The sequence below is a fragment of the Oxyura jamaicensis genome, chromosome 1 (assembly GCF_011077185.1).
Source record: "Oxyura jamaicensis isolate SHBP4307 breed ruddy duck chromosome 1, BPBGC_Ojam_1.0, whole genome shotgun sequence".
In the NCBI taxonomy this organism is placed as follows: Eukaryota; Metazoa; Chordata; class Aves; order Anseriformes; family Anatidae; genus Oxyura; species Oxyura jamaicensis.
Window position 1 is genome coordinate 134,232,995 of NC_048893.1, and position 24,776 is coordinate 134,257,770.

A 24,776-nucleotide genomic window follows, 5' to 3' on the forward strand; every position below is an offset into this window, starting at 1 on the left:
AAAATATCTGGGAACAAATACCCCCTTCCTTCATGTTTCAGGAATACATCCTGCCATTGGAGGACTCTTTCATTAAGTGGGAAGAGGGAAAATCACAGTGGGGCTTTTAAAATGAGGTATCTTAATTTTTGTTTAGAACCAAGTTAACTGCTGAGTGTAACTCATCTCTTGGCAGATGTAAGAAGGCAAACAAGACTTCTCTCATTGGGGTGAGGGGCAGGGTATCTGTGTTCCCTAGTGCAATTACTACCATATTGCTCTACTGTAATTCTCATAACTTACTTTCCATCCATTGGTAACAGTTGGTAAAGGGTCTAGAGAGCAGCAAAATAAAATAGAAAGTTGCCCTTTGAACAATGACTCCACTGGGATATAAATTCCTGCTTCCTTTATAAAAGTGAAGGCAAATACATGTTGGATAACTGGATGATCCTTATTAGTTTAGAAATGAAAACTAGTTGCGTTAAGAGTTTTTCATGAATTCTTTATAGACAAATCTAACAAACTTGTTGATGTTTCTATAAACAAGGAATTTTCAGGGAACCATCACCTTCCATCTTTTAGCAAAAAACTTAAACTGCAATTGCAACTTACAATAGAATTACAAGTTCAGGACTTTACATACACTTATTGCAAAGGCCAATGCACCATTCAGTCCTAACAATTCAGCATGCATCTGCTTGGATGAGTTATTTATGAGCTCATACAGTCAATAATCCTAACTCCAAGTACGTTCCTTTTTGTGCCTTGCCAAGTTTCAGTGGAACTCATCTCTTACCAAACAAGTTTTTTTTGTTTGTTTGTTTTTGCAATTTAGCTTGCCAGTACTAGACTAGTATCGAAGGGTTTAAGAAAATGTAGGTCAGTTTTTGTAAACATTAATTTGACCACTGAAGTGGCATAGTTGTGTCAAAAGAGTAATGAACTGCTGTTGTGGACTTTGAATTGAAAGTTTTGCCACTAGCAGACTTCTGCCATTTCTTATTAAGGAAAAAAATCCCATGATTAGTTTTAATTCATTTTAGAAGAGCTTAATCTCCCACAGTTAAGCATTTCAACTGCTCAGAAATAAGTTCTCGTTACCAGCTATGCAACACATACATCCACAGAAGGATCTAGCTGAAATTCCAGAGAGCGGTGGCACTCGGAGCCTGTCATGTGTGTCCTCATTAAAGTGCAAACAGTAGAGGAGCCTCAGCTGTACTGGAAGCCTTTCAGTTGTCAGCAGAGTTGAAGCTGAGAGAAGAGAAGAATCCCTGGCCCTTCTTGGGAAGGCATGGAGAGGGAGGAGGTGTAATACTAACTCTGCAGCGCATTAGTTGGAGCTGCTCATTTCGGATGACCAGTTTCTTTAGTGCAGGCTTTTACTGATGCTAATGGTGCAATTTGATTGTCCAGCTGGAAGTTGCTTGTGGCCTTTAAGAAGCATCAGTGTGCTCAGAAAATCCCCATGGCAGATATGGTGGGAGAGCTGTGCTCTGAGCTGGCTGATGGAGAGCACAGGGAATATTCAGGGTCATTTTGCATGGTATTATCACTAGATGCCTGTATGCAAGCACAAAATTAACTCATCAGAAGGGCAAGTCTTACATTTTCTGAAGCAAATGAAACATCTTTGTTTTTTTCTCTCACCTAATTTGAGGAACCAGCATGTAGAAACAGGTAACATCCTTCAAGAGAAGGAGAGGGGTTTTGTCTTACAGTAAGTTTGTATTCTGTACTTGAATGGAATAAATATACTGTTTTACAGATTAAATATTAGATACTTTTATGCTAAGCATGCAGAATTCAACATGAGGCCTAAATGTAACACTTACCTTAGGCATATATGTGAAGAAAATTGATTTTTCCTATCTTCAGTTCTGAATCTGTTGCTTAGCTTCTTCCTCGTGATCACTATGTGGAACATCTTTGACAGACAAAAAGATGAAAAATAAACAAGAAGCCTCTATTGCATAACTCTCTTAAATAACTCTTAAATAACACCCAAGAGGAGCTGCTCTAGTAGGTATAACTGTACTACGGATCCTGAACTTAGATTTCCACGTGTGTTTAAGAACAGCTATTGACCTGGACTAATGGAAATCATTTATTATGTAGTCTGAGGTACCTGAAGTAAATTAATACTTTCTGAAAAATAATATTTTCAGTGAAATATTTGCAGTGAAATAGTTCTGTGGATAGCCCTTCTCTTTTTCTTGGGACCTTTTCCAATACAGTTTTCTCTCTGACCCTACTTTTACTTTTAAAAGAAAACTTTCCCTTTGATCTGAGGCTCAAAATTTTCTTAGCTGTTGATTTTGAAGTGCCACGTCTGCCTGTACTAGTTTTTTTGAATAATTGTTTTACCTCGTGTTACCTGAAATGTGAAGGGTACATCAGTAGTCTGTAATTGCCACCTGTCCTCCTCTCGGCTGGGGCCTCACTCACCAGCATGTTAATGCCTGCTCCTTTGTGGTGAGTGGAGCAACTCATGTGAGAGCAGCTGGCCAGGCAGCTGGGGAAAGGGAGGAAATAAGGTAACTTTGCTCTTTGCAACAAACATAAGACTTTGGTTCTGTTAAATAAAAGACTTTTTGACTGCCAGTGCTCAAAAGCATGCTGTAGCTAACGTGCTTTTGTGTGGTACCAGCCTGAGGAGAGGGTCTTTGATCTGCCTAGGGTAACTGCTAGGCCCTGCTAAAGTGCTGATGTGTAGCACTGGGTTTCTAGAACTAAACAAGGTATTAACCCAATTACATATGTTATTTGTAGTGCTGATGGTAATATTACTTTGAAGGTAAAAATGTTGCTGTCTTTGTTCTTTCCCAAAGTTTTTGGAGTCTACAGGTGGAAGGGATTTTTGATACCCCATGGCAATTCTGTTAGGAACTGAGGCCTCGTTAGCTGAGCCTCTAAACTAATGTTGAGGTGTCAGAAATTATAATTTATAGGTTTCTTAGAAAATAATAGGCAGGAACTGACTCCAGGCATCAGTTTCAAGGTAACTTTTTCCTCTAGGAAATGAGAGTTGTAACTCAGTTAAGGGACTTCTGAAACTGGGAGCATGATCACTGGCTCAAAGTCAAGGAGGAGAAAGAAAGGTTAATTCAGGCTGTTTTAGCACATGTAGTATTCCAGTAAAAGCTCCTAGATTAGAACCCAGAAAACTAAGAACTGCTCTCTGTAAGTACCTATCTCTTTCACTGACATGAGGAAGGATATCTGTACCAGCCCTTTGCAAGACGGTAAGAAGTAAAATGAGGGTTCTTCGTTTTGGTGTCTTTTTTTTCTTCAATCTTTGGTTTGTTGTTTTTTCTCCAACTCTGGTTGGAAATGAGATGTAAGTCTGGATTTTGAGCATATTTACACTAGCCATCATATAGCATTAAACACGGTTTCTACATTTGGGTAGCAGCCTTCTGATGAAAGACTTCATGTTTAACTACCAACATTAAGTTGCCACAATTCTATTTTTACCTTGCTTGCTATCTTGGTTTCTCTGTGTTATTGGACTTTTTTTTTGAGACTATGTACAGGGTGAATTCATCTTTACCTAGGCTAAATGTGTTTAAATAATTTTTCTTGTTACTGGTCATTTATTTTTCAATAACATGCTATATCAGAAATTTCTTGAGAAACAGACTTCAAAGCACTCATGCCATAATTGTATACAATGTACCAAAAAACCTCTGTAGGAATCACTTACTTCCTTTATGAAACTGAACGCTTTTTAGGAACAAAACCACCAAGCATCTTCTCTGTAATTCTATTAACAGGATGGTAGCTCGCAACAAAGTTGTCATGCTTATTTCAACAGTTTGAAGCTGTAAAACTAGAAATACTTCAAAAGCAGATTCTTTCATGACCTGTCAAACTAGAAGTCGAAGTTTTTCTTCTGAAAGTGATAACATAACACAAGTATTTCAGATGTCTCCAAGAAGCTGTCTGGTATATTGATCTTGCAACTTGATAGGTTGAAGACTGAAATTGTTTTTATTAAACTTTAACATATCAGAAATCTTCCTAAATGACAGTTTTTGGAAATACTCATGAATTTTTCCAATGTGCTCTCAGTCTTAAATAGCTTATTCAGCCTGTCATCAGAAATCTTTTTGAAGGTGTGTTGTAACAGATAATACCAAGAGAATCAAGTCATCTGAGAATACCTCTTATACATGATTTCATTGTACCTGGCTGTCAAATGTATATTTATCTATTTAGGTTCAGGCGAAGAAAGAAGAAACTTTGCCACCATCGCTTAGTCAAACCATTCCAACTTTCTATTTTCCTCGAGGATGTCCTAAGGAAAAAGTGAATATAGATGCTGTGATTGCCAAAATTGAGAGAACTTTCTCTCAGTTTCCGAATGAGAGGGCAACTTTAGACGACATGGGGAAAGTTGCAAAGGTGAGAATTTGCTGGCTGGCTTCTTTCAATACTGTATACCTATGGAAAGGAAACAGGAATTATGTGCTTTGTTTTCTTGCATTATGGGTTTTCATTTCCAGCAAGGTAGTGCTAGTAAGACAGCATACCTGCAGATGTTGATAGCACAGTTATGAGTGGAAAGCTTTTTATTAAGTCTGTCTTAAAATTTACATTATTCTTAGAAAATCTAACAAACCATAGAACAAAATGTGTTCTCTGTTGACCCATAGACTTAAGACAAAAGCCAGTCTTGATATGCCCTTTGATTTTTAGACCTCTACAAAATTAGTCATGTGGTGGAAAATGTTCCTGTCATAGGTATAAAATCTTGCAAGTGCTGTTTTTCTTGAAGGAGTGTAATGAACATCCCTTGTAAAGATGCTGAAACACAGAATCATTTGGTAATTTGAAATTATAACTCTTTAGTCAGTAGTGAAGAGTTAACTTAGAGTTACTGTAAACAAAATATCAGGCTTACAAAGCAGCTATGATTATTTGTAAGTTTTGTAATACGCAATGAGCTAGTTAAATCAAACTTAAATTTCTAATCAGTGCTTGAAATATGAGTGCAAGTCATGGTCTTGGTCATAAATCTTAGGTTCTCATCCCTGTTCTTGTCACTTTGCATTTCAAGTCCAGGGCCTAGAAGAATAGAAGCAGGCTCTTCTCCAGAGCAGGATTAGGGGTTGAGGAGCTCCTAGCCTACCTCACCAGAAGAGTTTAACTGCGAAGCTGAATGGTAGGACTCCCTCCTTCCACAGCTCGTTTCCAGCTAGAGGGGGTGCTCCAGCAAGTGAGCTGGAAGGGTCCCGTGAGCTACAATTCAGTGATGAAGTGCAGCCTCCTGAAGGGTAGGGAAAAGCCTCTCAGGCTGAGCAGAGTACTTGTCAAAAACGCTTCTGTAAGTACTGGTTAAACTACTACATGAGAAATAACTGTCCTTTTCTGCCAGTGACCTTGCACGTCTTGTAATATTTAGTTTTCTTTGATATCCAAATGAGCTGCTCAGAGATGTTGGCACATCTGATGACTCCAAGGCATAGTCAGTGTCTGGCAGGAGAGCGGCACTTTGCCATGAGGACTGAGGAAGCTTGGAGCAGATGCAGAAGCAGTGCTGTTGCTGTATGGGAACACTGAAGTTGTGGAAGTGTACCTACCTAGTTATTGTGAAGTGCTGCTGGACAGGGCAGGCCGGCCTACCAAAAGTGGGAAAGATGTGCATGCATATGCAACAATGCTGATGACTTGAGCTATCCTCCAAGCCAGACAAATCTAAACTGGCTGCAGTCCAGAAGTTGTGCAACTGTTTGTGCTGCCTGGAACTCAATTTAAACACATCCTGCCCAATAGCAAGGGCTCTGCTCAGCTGCTTGGAGGGTGGACAGACCAGACATGTGACTGCATTCATCTATTAGGAATGCTGCAAGTTGCTTTGTTTTACTTTCCTCTTCTGAATTTTGGCCTAAAGCAGTTGCTTTAAATTATCTAGTTTGGAGGGTGTAGCTAGTTTCAGAAACAAAATAAAAATAAAATAAATCTGTGCCTACCATAGTTTCAGTAATGCTTCTAATCCCCTGCAGATATGTGCAGTATTTCAAAAAGGGTTTTCCCATGATGTTTCCTCAATTTTTTTCCTTAACACTTGTAAAATTTTTTTTTTAAGATATATGAGGGAGTAACCCTCAGATAAGCAATCTTGCCAATTAATTGACTTGATATATACTTTAATTATAGGCTTGTGAATGCCCACTTTACTGGAAAGGTCCTCTGTTTTATTGTGCTGGAGGAGAACGAACAGGATACGTGTCAGTTCATAAGTTTGTTGCAATGTGGAGGAAGTAAGTAGATTTACTTTTTCAGGGATAGTGTATTTTTAAATGAAATGTGATAGTCTAAGCTCTGAGTGAGTTTGTAAAAGGGAAGAAAACACTACCATAATCAAATCATTGACAGCAAACCTTTACCAGGGACAATGTAAGTAGATCATTCCTTTAAAACAAGCAAAAAACCCTATATTATACTTAAAGATTTTTAAATGCTTGTGATAAATGACTGGCTGTTTATGGGAAAAATGAAAACCACGGCACTAATTTGCAGATGTCATTTCTGGACAAAATGCTTTATCTTATTTTTAGTTTCCTGGTTCCAACTCGAAAATGTCCTTTCATATAAGCAACTACTTTGAGTACCCCCTCCTCTAATGTAAATGTATAAGATTATACTGCTTTAACTTCCCTTGCAGTGACCTTTGCCATGTGTGATTAATTATCTTTTGAATTAAATGTTGTGGTTGCAGTTTCATAAGGCTTCTTCATGCTACTTTGTATGGGCAACCTAGGAGCAATTTTCTGTGTATGGTAGTAAATACATATCTTTGCATTTCAGAATACTTCAGACCTGCTATGATGATGCTGCAAAGTTTGTTCATCTTCTAATGAACCCTGGATGCAACTACTTGGTGCAAGAAGACTTCATTCCTTTTTTACAAGTAAATTGCAACTGAAACTAGTTCTGGAAAACAACAAAATTAAAAGCTTGCAGAGTTTTTAGCTAAACATGCATTTTCATGGTCTTCATTAAAGTTTATTAATAATATTTTGTGTAGCTCACTTCATGTTGTCCACTGAGATGCTAGTGACTTCTTTTAAAGTTAATCATTTTATGGCGGATTATATCTTTTTTTAAAAAAATTCTACAGTAAGATGTATGGATTTGAAATTGTTTGCAGGAGTAGCTAATATCAGGATTTTTTTAGGGTTTTGAAAAATATTTGAAGTTCTGTCAAGGAGGCCCTTTGGAGGGCAAAGGAAAAGTGGTCTAAGAATTTAAGACCTAATACAATTTCTCTCAAAGAGCAGCAAACAAATTCATAACAACAAAAACAATAAAACCTGAACTGACTTTTAGTGCATCATCATCAGACACAATTACAAGCTACAACAGCCAGTGTTTATCTGGCTAATTTATTCAAAATCGTCTGCCTATGTAGAATACAGGAAACCTTCAGGTTATATGGCTTGTAAGAGATTATTTTATTCTTAAAGTCATCAGTGTTTACATGAAGCATGCTCTAAATGAAGTTGTTATTCTAGTTAATTTGAACCCTCTTGCTTAAGGAAGGAGATATGTTAATCTGTGCTAATTGTTTTATACAGTCACTAATGAATACTGTTCCAGGATATTGTTATTCCTTTCTCTGTAGGATGTGGTGAATAGTCATCCTGGCCTATCTTTTTTAAAAGAAGCATCTGAGTTTCATTCTCGATACATTACCACGGTAAGTGTTTTTTATTTGGAAAAGCTGTTCTTGTTAATTAAGTACAAAAAAAAAGAATAGTTAATATTAGTTAAGCATCTTTGTCCTTTGGAGGAGAAAAAAGTTGAGTATGCTTCATTTCTACATAACTAGAACAAGTATTGTGAAGAAAATTGATTTCTTTAGCATTGTAGTAGAAAGTGGTGAACTCAATACTAGGAAGAGAAACACTGAATTGTAATACTGTAGAATAAGTTAACGAACAATGAACAAATAATGTACTGTTATCTTAGACTTGATTGTGGGTATGGAGAGTCCCACCCTTTTTGATTAAATGGAATTTTGAATGAATTGTCTATATTAACATGATTATGTTCAACATCAAGTAAAGTAATGTTAATATTGAAGCTGCTTACCATTTTTTTTTCTGGGGATTTTTCTTTCTAGGCAGGTTTTTTATACAAGAAAAGCTCAATTTCTTTCTTCATACAGTTACATGACTGAAGTATTCTTTCTGTACACAAGGGAAAAACCAGTGACATTAAATTTTCTCAGCTGTAGACTAGATACGCAATTCCACTGAAGTCTCAAAGGATGAAAACTCCACAAAAGGACATTCCTTTCATTCCGTGCACATGAAAACTAGTTTAACGAATATTCCCCAACACAAACCATGTGGAGTTGGTCACATTTTATCCAGCTTATAGTTCTACCCAGACCTAAACTGTGGAAGACTTTTTTTGAAGTGTTTGGTTTTGGTTCCTCCTATCCTTCCTATAGAGACTGCCAGCTTATCAAGTAGATCCTGATGTATTAGTTCTTACTTCTTTTTGTAATCATTACATGAGCTCCCGGAGCCTTCTTGCCAAATGTGACTAAAGGAAATGTTCTGCCTGTGAGAGGAGTTCTCTTGATTAATGGATTGTGGTTTGTATCAAAGCCTGCTCTGCTTAAAATTGTGAAAGCTTGCTGTAGGAAGGAAAAAAATCCTGCCACTTCCAGTTCCTTTTACTTCCAGTTACTTTTCTTTGGAGGAACAGTTTATGGAACAGCTTATTAGAGTAGATCTGAGCCTAGCAATATTGAGTAAACTAGTGCTGGCAGCACTCTAGTAACAAAACTTAGTATAGTTTCAAGAGAAATCTATGTTTAATCAAAATTCTAGAAGAGAAGCTAGTATTTTAATAATGTAGTAAGAATATTTGGAATACTGTTCTGCAGATAAAAAATGGCAAGAGGACTCTACTGTTATTCCTTGTCTTGTTTCAGGATGGAGTAACTGTTAGTGGTAAATTGACCTATACAGGCTTCTAAAATTATGTCCTAGAAATTGTTACTAATATAGGTGACTTTTCTATAAAATAAGACATTTTGGACCAGGTGATCTTGGAGGTCTTTTCCAATCTTTATGATTCTATGATTTTATGTATTCACCTGTATTCAAAATAGCCTTAATCTTTCTACATGAAGCTTTAAAGGGTGTTGTAAACATTGCAGTTGAGTATTTATCTGTTCATGTGAATCCTACTTAGCAGTTAAATGATCAGTTTTTTGCAATGTTTGTATACATGTGTGCATGTGTATGTATACATACACTTCATAAATCTATTTAGCGAAGCAGGTGTTTAAATATTGTTCAACCATGGAAGCAACTGATTCTGTCTGCTAGGCAATGATGTAGGTTGGGTTGGTCAGCCTAGTGGTAAGGTGAGGTTCATATGTTCAAGATAAAGCTGAATTATATTAAAAACACTTGTCCTGACAAATGGGATACTACGTTTAGTCTGCAAGTATGTTGAATGTACATCTTAACTATGAGTCTTGAAATTGCAGTCTCCACAGTTTCCTCTCCCTTATGACAAACCGTTGTGCAGCCTAGTAAGGAAGGCAATTCTCTGACAATTGGCTTGTACTCTGCTTCAATTCACTTTATAAAACTGTCTTTTATGCCTGTTCCCAGTTGTCTCCAGCAAACATTCAATTTTGTTTTTATTTTTAGACCAGTTAAATGTATAACAGATGAGATAATGACATGCAGATGGATTAAGTTGCAAAGCTAAGGCAAAACCTTTTTAGAAAAAATTGCTTTGTAGTATAAGCCAAAAATGGGCCTTCCCTAAACTCACAATTAGAACTGAGCTAATTAAGTTTCAGAAGCAGGCTGGTCTATTCTCCTTTCTACATCTAGGGAGCCAGCTGTTGTTTTTCAAAGTATGAGCTGCAGAGCTTACTGTATGCAACAGTTTAAGCTTTATTTTAAAGCATCATGAATAAAACTCTTCTGTTTGTACTTTAAAATTGTTGTTTCTTTAAACTATTGGTATGCTTCAATTAAAACCTGAGGTAATGAAAAGGTCTTTAGTTTGGAAGAGGTTTTTATTGGGGGAGGAAGAAATTCCTAAAAAGATGACCTTTCTTGGCTAATAACTACTGTTCTGAGTAAAATGTTGTACATGCAACATTTAGTGCATTGCTAATCAGCAGGTGTAATCCATTTCCAGTTAAGCAATTACAGTTGATAATACCTTAGATTTTTTTGGTCTACTTTATTATTGATGAATGGATGATCTAGAATGTTTATCTGGTTGAATTCAATATTCACATCAAATATTGTGACTTAAAAACTAAGAAATGGTGTTTTAAAGACTCATGTTTGTAAATTAAAGCTAAGCAGGTTATGCTAAATGCATGAGTTTACCAAAAATGATCTACCAGTGAAACTGATTTAAGTAGAAGTGTTGGATACTCAACTGAATGAATTTGCTTCTGGTTCCAATATCACTCTTGCCATAGAAAATAGTCATATTTCTTGCGAGATTTTTGTTATTCAGTTAGAAATAGTTTGTGCTACTTTTAGTAGTAATGCCAGTTTTTTCCATCCAATTTTAAATAGAACGAAATGGGGGGTAGGGATGTATTATCTGTCCACCTGCAGAAAGTATTGTTTCTGTCAGATGTTGGTTGGTTATATTTGTGGACTTAAGAAGTCATGGCATCCATGTCCCCTTTTTATTTGTCACTTCATTTATGAAGTAAAATTTTCATAGCAAATATGGGTCTCTATCCAAAGCCATGAGATACATTAATAGATTTATCAGATGACATCCTATAGTTTTGGAGGACTGGGAGGCAATGGAATAGTCAGTAGATGAATTCTGGATAGCTTGTGAATATTCTGCAGCTTCACTGTGTGGAGCATGGGTACTGCAGCATCAAAGTTAAGAGTTACTTAGATTAGATATAGATGGAAGTAACTTGGGAATATGACATAAGAGAAGCATCAAAGTGCAAGTAATGGAAGAAACAAACTTCTAAGCCCTTCAGTTTTGGGGAAAGATGGAATCATGTAATATAGCTAAGGCTTATCTTTGATCACAAATATTTGTGAGGGTGCTTAGTTAGCATACTGAAGATCACTTTTTTTTTCTTGCAGGTTATACAGAGAATATTTTATACAGTAAATAGGTCCTGGTCTGGAAAAATAACTTGTAATGAGCTCAGGAAAAGCAACTTTTTGCAGGTACAAAATATCTAAAACTTTGCAAGATGTCTCTACAAGTTTAAAAACTGTATTAACTAACTGTTGAAGGGAGTAACGTAAGAAGCATTTCTTCCTTTTGCAAAACTAGTGGGACTAAATCACATTAATACATATACAGTAGAATATGTTTAAATGTCATCTTTTATCTAGACCTGTCTGTGTAAATTTGATTAGCAAAAGTCTGGCTGATGTCTTCGTTCTTCTATGGACACATTAGCTTTCAACCTTTTCTGTTAAGTCTTTGCTGTCATACTGCATGGTGTGCTCTGTCTCTGAAGATAAAAATTGTTCTAAAATTGTTCCATTGAAATACTGTTAGGTAATAGTAATTAGTTTGGTTATCAGAACTCAGATCGCTCAGCAGCTGTCTTAGAAATTCTTTAATGTGTTCTACTTATCCTTCTGATAATAGAATGTGGCATTATTGGAAGAGGAAGCTGATATTAACCAGCTGACAGAGTACTTCTCATATGAACATTTCTACGTTATCTATTGCAAATTTTGGGAGCTGGATACAGACCATGACCTCTATATTGATCGGAAGGATTTAGCTCGACATAATGATCATGGTATGACAAATGAAGCATCTTTCTTTACATGTGTTATATGACCTTTAAGCTCTCACCTGAGGAAGTGGTTAGCTGCAAAGGACAGGGTTCATGAGTCTGTAGGGGTAGGTGATCCTGCTGACTCAGGAAATAAAGTAGGACAAGTCATTTCTGCTATTTTGTGTCTAGCAATATGTAATTTGAGGAAAACCCTGAATTTGAATTCTGATTGTGGAAAAGAAGAGAAGGAGGAAATAAGTTTGAAAGTGATTGGGGGGGGAGGGAGACAAGAGGAAATGACCTTAAGTTGTGCCAAGGGAGAGGTTTAGATTGAATATTAGGAGAAATTTCTTCACTGAAAGAGTTGTCTTTACTGAAGGAGTTCTGAAGTACAGAACAGGCTGCCCAAGAAGTAGTTGAGTTGCCATCCCTAGAGGTCTTCAAAAAAGTGTAGATGTAGTGCTTAGTGACATGGTTTAATGGCCAACTTGGCAGCGCTAGTTAAAGGTTTCGACCAGGTGATCTTAAAGGTCTTTTCCAACCTAAATGATTTTTTTATTCTGTCATTCTAGCATATGGAAAGAGTAGAAAAATAAGGCAAACATACATCGTTGCTTTGTTTATTTTAAGGTTTTGTTGACTCAGCTGCAGGACATTCTGTTTTAATACCATTTAGTGGCTTGACCTTTTCTGCATTCACAATATACAGTGACTTTGGGATTCTGTAGTCTTGTACACTTGCACCTATTTTAAATATTCTTGTAGCTTTTATGGAACTGCTGTGTTTTCTTGTTTTGTTTGTTGTGTCTATTGTCATCTTTGTCCTCTTCAGTACTGGAAAGCTTACTTATGCTAATTGACTGAGGAATATGATCCTACATTAAAAGGGACAAAAAACATTCTGATAGCTTCTGAAAGCTTGCCTGCAGAAGTCTGTAATTTAGCACACCAAGGAAGGGAAGCTTTAGTAGGTACAGTGTAAGAAAGCAAGCAGAACTGATATCAGGCCACAGGCAGTTTATTTTGCACTATTTTTTGAGCCTAGAAATATTGGTTAAAGCTTAACAGTTGCTGTCTGATGAGACCTAGACTAAATAAGAGCATAAAATGGACATGATACCCAGATTTAGTCATAAAAGCTTCTATTTTTGCATGTCAAAATCAAATAATCTAGATTTATCAATCACTTCCTTTCTTATTGTCATTGGTTTAAAATTAGATCAAACACATGGAAAGAAGAAGTATTGAAGTAGATAGGAAGATAGCAGCATATGTCTGAAACACATTGGCAGTCCTACAGTTCTGAGGATAGCTGTTAGTAGGGGCCAATATTCCTACTAAAATAATGTTGTGGTGGCATCTTCTAAAGTATATAAAACAGATGACCAGTTGAATGGTTAACCATTTGGCTTAATTATCAGTGTTTCTGTGGTGTTGAAGAAGGAATTGAGAGCTAGAATAATCAGAGTAGTTCTGCTTCTCTGAGAACACAGTTGTATGCTGCCTTGAGTGCCTTCCACAAATTCCTCAAGTTGCTTTGCATGTCCCTTACAGGGGTAGTGGTCAGTTAAGACAGGTATCTAAAATCCCTGAAATTGTTTCAAAATAGAAATCACAACCATGTCAGAAATAGGCCCATGTCAGAATCAACTAGGTATGCTCATTATCCATTAATAAGCAATTCTGTTTTGACCCTTTGCCAAAAGCAGGGTCACAAACTGTAATGGCACTTGAAAACATGATTTACGTGTCATAGAACTAGTAAGTGATGTCTTACTAATCAGCCACTCATTACTTCTGTTATGCTACTATTTCTGCATCAAGTCCAAATTCAAAGCTGGTTGTTTGGTTCTATCTTTGCTCTGGAGACTAAGTCATCCTTTCTGAGAAGACTCAAAGGAGTGCTAGAATTGATTTTTCTTACAGGTGTGCATTTATGTGAGGTTTCCAATAAACTCTTCAACTAGACAGTACAAAGCAAAATTAATTTGTACATAATTGACACAACTTTAAACCCTTCTTTCACAGCAATATCAAGTAGAATGATAGAGAGGATCTTCTCAGGAGCAGTAACAAGGTAATTATTTTATTCTTGGAATAATCACACAATTTAACCAGCAAGTATATAAATATTTAGATTGGATTTAGATCAGTATACAAAATAACCACATTTGAAACATGACCTCATTTGAAACAAAACAACGCATTTCAGTACTTGATATTGTTGTTCAAACTTGAGAGGATTCATGGAACCTCTGGCTCAATCCAAGATATTTACTCTTCTTTCTTTATCTATATGAACACTCACCATTTGCTATTTTATGCCATAGCAGGGATGGGAATGAGGAAGGAAAAAATGTTGGCATTGTCTTTCTGTCCCTCTCACCAGTAGAATTTTCAAGGGGATTTGTACTTTTTAAGTACTGCTTATAAAATGAACAAGTTTACAAAAATAAATCTATATTTGATATATGCAGCTAGAAAGCTATTAATAAACTGAAATAACATAAAAGCTGAAATGAATGGCATAGAAATTGGCAGACATATGTCTAGGCTTTATTCCATCATGAGTTTTTGGGGCAAGACAAAGCATACATTGTATCTGTCTAGATATCATGAAGATAACGGGGAAAAAAAGGGGGGGTTGGAATGAAATATGACATGGCTATTAACTGCCTACCTAACTTTTTAGTAGAGAGGTTGACTGCGTGTCTTCAGAATATATTTGGATACTATGTTCTGTAGTATGAGTAGAAAAAGATATTATGTTCTTGTCACATACACTTAATATTTTTTTATTTCTATCTTTATACTTGCATTCCAACACTACTAGCTGAGGAAGATAAGTAAAACTTATGGCTCTTCTAGACAGTGCTGTCCAGATACTACCTTCCTCTTTAAATATCCACTGCAGTAGAAACAGAGCTCACAAGCTCCCTTACCCTGAGTGACCGTAGTCACCAACATGTCACCTTCAAGCACTGAGTCTTTGGGGAGATAAATGTAGTTAATAGCTCCAAGGGAAAATATTCCTTAATTCTAGTAAAACCTATCTGTTTTAAAATAAATTCTCTATATTTTTTCCCACATTGGCTGTCAAGAGGTAGAAAAGCACAAAAAGATGGAAAAATAAGCTATGCTGACTTTGTCTGGTTTTTGATATCTGAAGAAGACAAGAAGACACCAACTAGGTAAGAATGTTTGTTTTAGCAGAAATAGACTGGCTTTATTGGCTTTCCAGTCCTAAAAAGGGGGGACCTCTGTTGCTCAGCGAGTACTTTGGAAGAGACTAAACTATAAAAACCATGACTGGAGAAACTGGCCCAGTCACTGTTATTTCTCAGTGTCACTCTGTTGTTGCTGATGTAGAGATCTGCTTCAATGGTTTCTAAAAAGCTAACTACGTGTTGTTCATATGTTGCTTGTTATTGACAAGAACATAAAAGGAAACCACAGGTGTTTCTTGATGCCAGTGGCTTAGGGGAGCTATATAGTTAGCACTAGCTATAGAACGTTCATAAATATATTGCATGATTTATTGCATTAGTGGCTTGTTCAATATGAAAAAAACTTGGTTTTGATGCACAATTTCATTTTTCATTGTCTCCCTTGATTATTTTTTATGTAAAGCTATACGTTTTAGTCCTTTCTTTTCACCCCTCACAATTAGTGTGTTTTCAAATGCAAATAATGTTGTGTGGCAGGGCAAGTGCCAGAAGCTTTTATCACAATAGGTGTTTCTTGTCTAATGACTTCCTATGGTATTACGGAATGTAGTCTTAAGTCTAGTTTTGAATCTGCAAGTAGCATAGCCTTTAAAACAACACCATGAATTCTTAAAACTGTTTGCATAAACAGTTTTTTATTAAAAAAAAATTATTTTTGTTATTAATTGCATAATTTCAGCATTGAATACTGGTTTCGCTGCATGGATCTTGATGGGGATGGTGTTTTGTCTATGTATGAATTGGAGTATTTTTATGAAGAGCAGTGCCAAAAATTAGATAACATGGCCATAGAACCTTTGCCATTTGAAGACTGTTTGTGCCAGATGCTGGATCTTGTGAAGCCACAATATGAAGGTAATAAAATCCTTTTCCATTCTCTAACTTCTGCATCTCTGGGTTAGGAGTTACTGTACCACTAAGAGCAATCAGTTGGTCATACCAAGAATAAATCTTCATTTGGCATCATGTCTCTAAAGCCTGTTAGTGTTTATTAATTGAATGGTCTTCCAAGGCCAGGTGGGCATTTATTTCCACACTAAAATTGAATATGCTGCTTTAAAATTCCATGAAGCCTTAAACATGGCTACAAGCCCAAAACTGTCTCATATAAAATCTTTCCTGCTGACTGAGGGGATGCCCTCAAGAAATGCTCCTGACTGTTCTGCTGACTTGCTGCTTACCTTGTTCCGCAATTCAATTAAATGAGATTCCTTCACATGGAACAGATTAAATGGTGTTTGTGTCTATAGATCATTATTATCAAACTACTTCTAGGTTTCAAGCCTAAACTCCCTTTAAGAAATTCATGACAATGGTTTTAGAGGTAGCTGAATTTTAAACCATCCATAGTTGTTGGCTGTTTTCTACGTTCATTTGAACCTTCAATAGGCCTACATTCTGCCTTCCTGCATTTGACACATGATCGTTAGCTGATCAAAATCGAGCTTACATTTATGCCTGCAAAAAAGAAAAATATAATGGAGCATGATGCTCGTTTCTTAATTGCTGTTCTGTGCTGCTCCGTACTATAAGTGGTTTGTATGCTTTGGTAAACATATTACTGCAGTGTTAAGAGTGACATCCTGCATGTTCGTGGCCTCTACCTCTGCTGTTTCTGATACTTGTTTTGAGTTTGATTAAAAACTGCTGTATCAGCAGTGGATTAGTCTTCAGGGACTTCTTGAACTCAGGACAACTGAGGTCAACCTGCATCTGAACTTAATGTCTGAACACTCCTCTATAGTTAACACTAATAATCCTTATTATAGCTAGACTTTTTAACGCGAACTAAAGTGTGTAAAAGGACTTGGCTTATGTTCTAGTTGCTATTATTGTACAGAGTCAGCATTGCAATAAATATAGAACTTGCATATTTGCACTTGAAATGTTTGAAAGGAGTAATAACTTCTAACCCTTATACTAATGTCTCTTTTTTATGGTAAAAGGAAATTGTTGAATGCTTACTCTTCTGTTTACCAAATATGTTGTGCTAGTGTCTCACATTTAGGTGCTTTTGTAGATGAAGCACTGAGTTGCCTACTTGAATTTCAAGCATCACTTCAATAGTGCATAAGAGGGTGGTTCTGTTTACTGTCTATAAAATTATGGCTAGCGTATAAATTAATAACATGTAGTCTTGCCTATTGCCCACCTTATTTTCAGTATTAAGAACACTTAGTTACAAGAAACTTAACTTTGTTGAAAGACACTTATCTTTTATGAAGATATATTTCACATGCCAAAGGAACTGAAATAGCTCAAAACGAGTTTTAGAGAAATAAAAGCTTCATGTTATTTCAACCAAGTTGAAATGAATTTGCTAAGTAAAAACTGATTTATAATAAACACTAATTTATTGTCTTTCTTTTAAATTTCTAAAGGCAGTTGTAATAGTTATGTTTTGGCTGGAAGCTTAGTCCTAGGTATCAGTGGAATTAAGTCCTACATCAGTGTTCATATGTGTAATGCAAGGGGGGTCAGGGAGAACTAAAGTGAAATAAACTCTGAAGAAGGCATTTGTTATGTGCTTGCCTACAGTAACTAACATCCCAGACTTAAGGTGTCCATTCCAGTCTTGTATGTTGTCCTTCTGAAAGGCAGATATCTTTGGTGTCACAGTTCTGCATTTGAAATGAAACAAGATTGGTGTCTGATCCAAATGACGAACTTGATGAAAGGGGGCTGTGAAAGGTCTCAACCAAGAGAGGAGTTATTTAGGACAACAAAAATAAAAGCTACTCGTAAAGGGCTGATTGTTTTCCACGTTACATATTTTTACTAAAAAGATGGATTAAGAAATTTATTTCATTTTCCTAACACAACATAGCCTCAGCAACTGATACTTCAGTTGGTAGACTTGAAACAAAAAAGGTAACTTTATATAATAAGTAGCTGCACTGTGATACAATTTACTAAAGGATGCTTTGTGTACCAAAACCCAAATTCATGAATTTGTACAGGCCTAGATCTAGCAATTTCAGTTTCATTCTGTTCCTATTGGTCTTTGAGAGACAGTGTGGGTGTCTGCATGAGCATTAGGTATTGAAGCTCCCATTGCAGTAAATGGAAACTGGAGAGCAAATCAGTAAACCAAATATAGGTGTCTAACTTAAATTGGGAGCTTATATAACTAGGACTCAAATCAGTTGCTGGGTTGTGGAGAGATGCTGCCACTTGAGATGACCCAATATGCCAGACATCTGTGCGAGTCTGACAGATATGACACAGGTGCCGTGAGGGATTTGTCGTTCTGGAGCATCAGCTGTAAGCCAAGCAGAATACATGAGGGCTCTTCAGATGGTGGCAGATGTGTGGCAACCACTTCCAAATGGGATTCAGATTCAAAGACCTCTGCTTCCCTCTGATGCCCTTGAGTTATACATTGTTAAAGATGGGATGCTATGCTGAGGAAATACTGTTGTAAGTCTGGCTTTTGAGCTCTTCCATAACATCTGTAGTTAGCTACTCCTTGACAACAGAAAACTGCCTATATATAAGGTGAATTAATAAAGGAGAGTTTTAAGGATAGTTATCTGGCCTTCCTTGTACGTCTGGCATTTTTGAGTCTTTCTTCAAGGCTAAATATTAAGCTTCTGCAATAAGGCAAAGTGACAAATACTTCTAACACTTAGCAGATCCATTGCTTTGGGCTTTTGAAGGATCATTTCATAAAACAAAATACTTCTGATTTTTTTTTTTGCCTTCTACTCAAAAAATAAATACTGGTCAGCCTGGACAAACGGGACAAATTACTTTATGGAAAATTCACTCATATGAAGCACAGTCACGTGCTCAGGTCTAAAATAGATGCTGGAATTTTGGGGTCAAATAGAAATTATTTTCCAAGTAGGAGTTGAAGGGGCTTAGTGAGACGGATTACCTTTGCTTACATAATGCAGAATTTTTTAGGTAAAAAGCAAGGGGAATCTCCTTTATTCAGGGAAGAGAAAGGGATGCTGAAAGAGGAGATTGCTACCTGCTACCTAAACACTTCTTAGGAAGGAATGGCTAATTCTCTGGAGGCTTCTGTCTCTTTGGACGTTTGGACAACTGGTTTAAATGATCTTTAAGTATGGTAGGCTGCATCTCACTTCAATAGGAAGTTCTTCAGTAGGATGATAGGTAAAGCAAAGAAAATCTGAAATACTTAAAGGCTTTTTCTGTTTTGAAGGACACTTTTCTAGGTAGGTATTTCATCTATTCAGTCCTCTGCTATTGCATTGAGCATCAGTAGCAAGTGATCTTGAGCCTAATGATGGCTTAAGGAAGAATATTATTCAGAAGTTTTTGGCAAAAAGATATTTAGAGTTATAATTATCCTATCTCTTAATCTTGTTTACAGGAAAAATTACTCTGCATGATTTAAAGAGATGCAAGTTGACAAATGTGTTTTTTGATACTTTTTTCAACATTGAAAAATACCTCGACCATGAACAGAAAGATCAATTTTCTATGTTGCGGGTGAGTTTGAAGCTGTAAAAGTCTCGTTAGCTACGTCCTTAAAGATTAATACAGTTTTGTATAACTTGCAATGTGATTGTTTAGGATGGTGAAGGCGAAAGTCAAGAGTTGTCTGACTGGGAGAAGTATGCTGCTGAAGAGTATGATATCTTGGTAGCAGAAGAGGCAGCAAGTGACCAGTGGAATGACGGGTAAGGACACAGCAGGAGATTTCGTACAAGTCCTTTTTACTGATGCAGAACCTCACAATCACTGCCACTGTTAATGCTATTTTTGTAGACCATTGCAGATGGTTGTGTTTAGCCACGTGCTCAGTGAGCAAGGAAGAACCTCCCTTGTATCTAAAACGAAAGCATCTAGAATGAAATATTCTTTGACAGTTTTGTGAGTTTTGTTAAAGGTCATACTTCAGATTTTCAGAGGAAAGATTTTAAACAGCTTCACAGCTAAACACGATACAACACTTAATTTTTCTAGCTTGTTGAGTCAATGAAAAGCATCATTACGAGCTTTGTGGGGGAAACACTGAGTTCTGAACTAAAAATTATATTGGCTTAAAGTATTTCCTAACTGTTCTGTAAGAGTAAATATGAAAATTCTTGCTCTTTCAGAATCATTCCTATGCATTTGCTAGGTGACTTCCAGAACTTGGAATCATGCTGTACTTGGAGTCAGATTTTCAAATCTTGTTTTCAGGGGGGAGCACTGAAGCTCAGCTTCCAAAAGCCTGAATTTGCCATTCACCTTTTCATTATTTAAAAAGTTAAAAAAAAAAAAAAAAAAATACAAATTTAACTTGTTTTAGTTGAGGGACCTGTCTAGAGGAAAGGTCTTCCTGCTTTTCCTATATCAGAAGAACAAGATCGTCTTCCATGCCAGACAGCAATATTCATTTTTAAAATGTCTGTCATTCTTGGCAAGGATTTAGAAAATTACTAGCTTGATGTTTAGGAAACTGTTCTAAAAGGTGTCCCTGTCCTTGGGAGGGGTGTTGGAATTAGGTGATCCTTTCCAACCAAACTATTCTATGGTTCTAAAACATGCAAGCAAAACCTCAACATACTAAGTTCAAGAAACTAACTTCAAAAAACTTCTTAAAAGAAAGCACATGAGGGAAGAAACAGGAAGAATTGTCACCCAGCCCCTTCAACACTGAGGGCATCATACTGTTAACTCCTTGGGAAGCCTCCCCAGAAGTGATTAATATTACAGAATTAACAAGTCAAAAAAAATTACTGAAGCTTTGTTGTGCTGTGAGTTAGACAATATTAAGCCTTCATTGCATTTATCTTTTCACCTCTAAAGTTTAATTTATGCTTTAAGCTTGTGGTACATATAGAATATGTATTTGCATTTTCGACACTGACATCTGACACTAATGTATTGTATTATAGATTTGGTACATCAAAAGAAATAGCTTCTGCAGTCTTGCTGGCTGTGAGGTGTTACTCATTGATAAATCAGCTGATAAAACTAATGAGATTCTTATAAACCAGTGAAAGATTCAGATTTTTGGTCCTCCTTTTAGAATGTTCTAAAATTAACAAGTTAAAACCATCAAGTCAAAACTTTTAGAAGTTACTGGTGGACTTAATACAGCACAGTGAATCAGTGTATCAGCAGGTCAGCCTGGGAGACCAGGATCAAGATGGAATAGGTTTAGAAAAGACCTTGAATACTCTTAAATCTGAACGTCTTATATCTCAATTAAAACCACTTCCTGAAGCATTTTAACAACACTGTGGTTTTACCTTTTTTTCTCCTCTGCGGGTTTGTTTGTTCACTTCTGTCATTATAGTTGTCTCTCTTCAGCTTCCTGTTTTAAAATCTTGTTGCTGTTGTGAAGTGGTAATCCATTTTGTCTATTCTGAGACACAAAGTTGCAAAAGTCAAATGTTTTGACAAGACATCTGCTCTTAGTAAACATAAAAGCCACAAAATTCGCTGCAAGTATGCTTACCTCAGATTGCTTCTGTTCTTTCCCACAAACTTATTCAAGGTTTATCTGAAACCATGGTTCTATAGGTTTATGCATAAAATGAACAAAACAAACTAAAATGCAAAATGTTTTTCAAGCTTCCAGTTTATATTTTTAAAATTCACCTTAAACTTCGCTCTTCAGACTAACAGCTCTTGGACACTTACCTTTTCAGGTATTTCCGTTAAGATTTTCTCCATGGCATAGGCAGTGTCTTCTTTAGAGGCTTATACAGTCAAGTATTAAGTATTACAGACAGTGTTGTGGAACTTCTGTAAAACAGAATCCTAATAAACCCTAAAACTTGAGGGGAGGAGGGAGGTGTTCACCTTCACCATGTTAATACGCTCCTTCAGGAAAATCAGTGTGTTGTTCTAAGAATAGAATACAGTTTTGTGTCTGGGCCAGGGCAATCCCAAGCACAAATACAGACTGGGTGGAGAATGGATTGAGAGCAGCCCTAAGGAGAAGCACCTGTGGGTGTTGGTTGACAAGAAGCTCGACATGAGCTGGCAATGTGCACTCGCAGCCCAGAAAGCCACCTGTATGCTGGGCAGCATCAAAAGAAGTGTGGACAGCAGGGCAAGAGAGGTGATTCTCCCCCTCTACTCTGCTCTTGTCAGGCCCCACCTGGAGTGCAGTGTTCAGCTTTTTTTCCTAGCAGAACAAGGACATGCAAGTATTAGAATGAGTCCTGAGGAGGGCCACAAAGATGATCTAGGGACTGTAGCACCTCTGCTATGAAGACAGATGGAGGGAGTTGGGGTTGTTCAACCTGGACAAGAGAAGGCTCTGGGGAGACCTTACAGCAGCTTTCCACTACCTGAAGAGGGCCTACAGGAGAGATGGGGAGGGACTTTGTCAAGGCATGTACTGACAGGACAAGGGGAAATGGCTTTAAACTAAAAGGGGGTAGGTTTAGATTAGATATAAGGAGGAAATGCTTCACTCAAAGGGTGGTGAGGCCCTGGCACAGGCTGCCCAGAGAAGCTGTGGATGCCCATCCCTGGAGGTGTTCAAGGCCAGGCTGGATGTTGCTTTGGGCAACCCGGTCTGGTGGGAGGTGTCCCTGCCCATGGCAGGGGGTTGGAACCAGGTGGTCCTTAAGGTCCTTTCCAACCCAAACCATTCTGTGACTCTGATTGTTTCCATCTACACAAGGCTGAAGCAGATCCTTTTTCAGTATCAGCTGTAATTGACTTTAGTTAAACATTTCATTATCCATTTGTTCATTTTTCATGTTCAGCAGGTGATTATCAGTAGTTTCTCACTAAACAAATTGCTTTCTAGCCTCTGCTTTAAATACATGGTTGCTATCACGTCCTTGTGTTCATGCCCATTTTATTAATGCTTTTGGTGTTCTTTGTTTTGTTGCATCTTCTGCAGGCATATTGTTTTCCCTAATCCAGCTTACTTTCTGCTTTCTTGAAAAAACTAGAAGGATTTCTGTCAAATGCATAAATCTTGCATCTGACAGTGTAACTGAAGAGTAGTCCACTACAGCATTATGTACTAGAGCATTTTCTTTTCAGTACAGCTGTATATCTCACTCTATCACATGCAGAACTTGTTGGTAAACCAGCTCAAATTTAAGTAACTTTTGCTGGAACTGTGTGGCTTATTTCCTGAAAATATGAAACACTGGAAATGATGTTCTTCCTGCAGGTGCCTTGTTAGTGCTGTGACATTCGGTACTTCCCAATGCATCTAAACTTCTTTTGCCCATCCATAGGTATGAAGCTGAACTGAATCCTGTAGACCATCAGAAGGCCAACGTCCTGAAGTATCAAATGGAAAAAAGACCATTTTTTGAAATGCCTTCCCATCTGGCTGATGTAGACTTGGATGAATATGACTATGAAGAGGACTTTGAGTAGCTGTTGCGGTCAACACTAGCAGAAGAGAAGGGACAGTCTGCAGCAGGTCTGCTACACACTACACGTTTCAGTGGGGTTTGTTTCCAGGAAGTCAGCTTAGTTTTGTGCTTAAAAAATATTTAATCACTAGACTACCTTTTAAAGAAATGCATTTGTATGGGATGATGAAACTTTTGTATTTATTCAATAGTCTATAGTTTTTAAAATTGATTAAAATATTTATTTACAGATGTTGCATAATTCCTTCTTGGAAAAATAACAATATTTGACTTTAGAGAAGAGTAATCTACTGTTTTTTAAGAGAACTGGTGTAATTCTCTCTAAGTTGAGGTGTGGTGCACTGACTATCTCCATCCCATATGGAAAGAGGCATTCCTGCCTTGCTATGGGAGGTAAGGAGATGACTTTTATACCTGGCCGGCAATGCTTATGTGCTCACAGACAGCGCGAGGGTTTTGGTGCCTTGTTGAGGAGATGTGACTGAGTGCGCAATTCAGCCCTTACTTACAGATGTTTTATTGGACAAGCTGAGCATATTGGTGCATAAGGAAAACTGATGCCAAAACAAGTTATTTCTCTTCTCTGTATAGTCCTTGTTTGCCCCGACTTTAACTTTGCTTGGCCTTTTAAACTTCAGTGTTTTCATTGATGTTTATTATAAAAAGACTATTTAATAGTGGTCTGTTTTAGTGTCCATACTTGATCCAAAATGAGTGTGTTTAATTCTTGTAGAAGGAACCAATTTTTTAAAATCCTTTGTATAAACGTTACTTGATCAGTGATGTGCACTAATTTGTTGTGGGCATTCAGTGCTTTTGTCTGTCCTCCCCTTCAGTTGTTTGCTATTGACACATTCCATGGATATTCATACAGTGTCACAGCAGCTTGAAATTGTTGCCTCACTCTTACTGTTAAACAGATTTTGTTGAAAAAAATGTACAAAAAGATGTAAGTTATTTTGGTTGCAGTGTAGATCTGTTTAAAATGTTTAAAAATCATGTTTGTATTTTGAAATAAAGACTTTCATACATGTAATTTAACAGCTCTAGTTATGTACTACACCCCATTAACTTATGAAAGAACCACTTAAGCTATGGGTTAATATGTATGCAGTCTGGTTAGGTAATTACACCAAGCTGCATATACAAAGCAGATGAGTTCTAGCAGGTTTTTCCCCATCCTCGTGGCAGCTGTGCTACACAGCTGGAAGAGGTACGGAGGAGTCTGTGCCCTCAGTTCAGTGCGTGGCCTTCTATTGAGTCTTACAAACCTGTGTACCTTTAGTAATGGAGCTCATCACTCACAGCTGCAGTCAGCCTCACCCAGAAAAACAAACGTCATGAAGATCCTTAGAGTACTTGAAGAAATAAAGTTGTGCTCCATTATGCCAACTTCAATAGAAATGTATAAACGTCAGACTTCTCTAAAAGGTGGGCAGCCACCTTTCACTACTTCCATGACTTCCATGTTTTCCTTAA

General features: G+C 37.1%; 1 protein-coding gene across 6 annotated transcripts in view; it reads left to right on the forward strand.

The window, feature by feature from the left end:
- Positions 1–24,338, forward strand: part of PPP2R3B (protein phosphatase 2 regulatory subunit B''beta) — a 50,004-nt gene extending 25,666 nt beyond the window's left edge. For 5 of the 6 annotated variants that reach the window (XM_035314792.1, XM_035314800.1, XM_035314818.1 and 2 more), the window contains 12 exons: positions 4,204–4,389; positions 6,145–6,248; positions 6,796–6,898; positions 7,613–7,687; positions 11,100–11,186; positions 11,620–11,776; positions 13,784–13,832; positions 14,857–14,946; positions 15,662–15,837; positions 19,325–19,443; positions 19,528–19,634; positions 23,154–24,338. In XM_035314792.1, coding sequence (XP_035170683.1) covers positions 4,204–4,389; positions 6,145–6,248; positions 6,796–6,898; positions 7,613–7,687; positions 11,100–11,186; positions 11,620–11,776; positions 13,784–13,832; positions 14,857–14,946; positions 15,662–15,837; positions 19,325–19,443; positions 19,528–19,634; positions 23,154–23,298 — 1,398 coding nt within the window. In that variant the 3' untranslated portion in view covers positions 23,299–24,338. Of the gene's footprint in view, positions 1–2,501; positions 2,520–4,203; positions 4,390–6,144; positions 6,249–6,795; positions 6,899–7,612; positions 7,688–11,099; positions 11,187–11,619; positions 11,777–13,783; positions 13,833–14,856; positions 14,947–15,661; positions 15,838–19,324; positions 19,444–19,527; positions 19,635–23,153 lie in introns of those variants that run through there. The other variant, XM_035314832.1, reaches the window with a different exon arrangement.
- Positions 24,339–24,776: the final 438 nt, after the last annotated feature.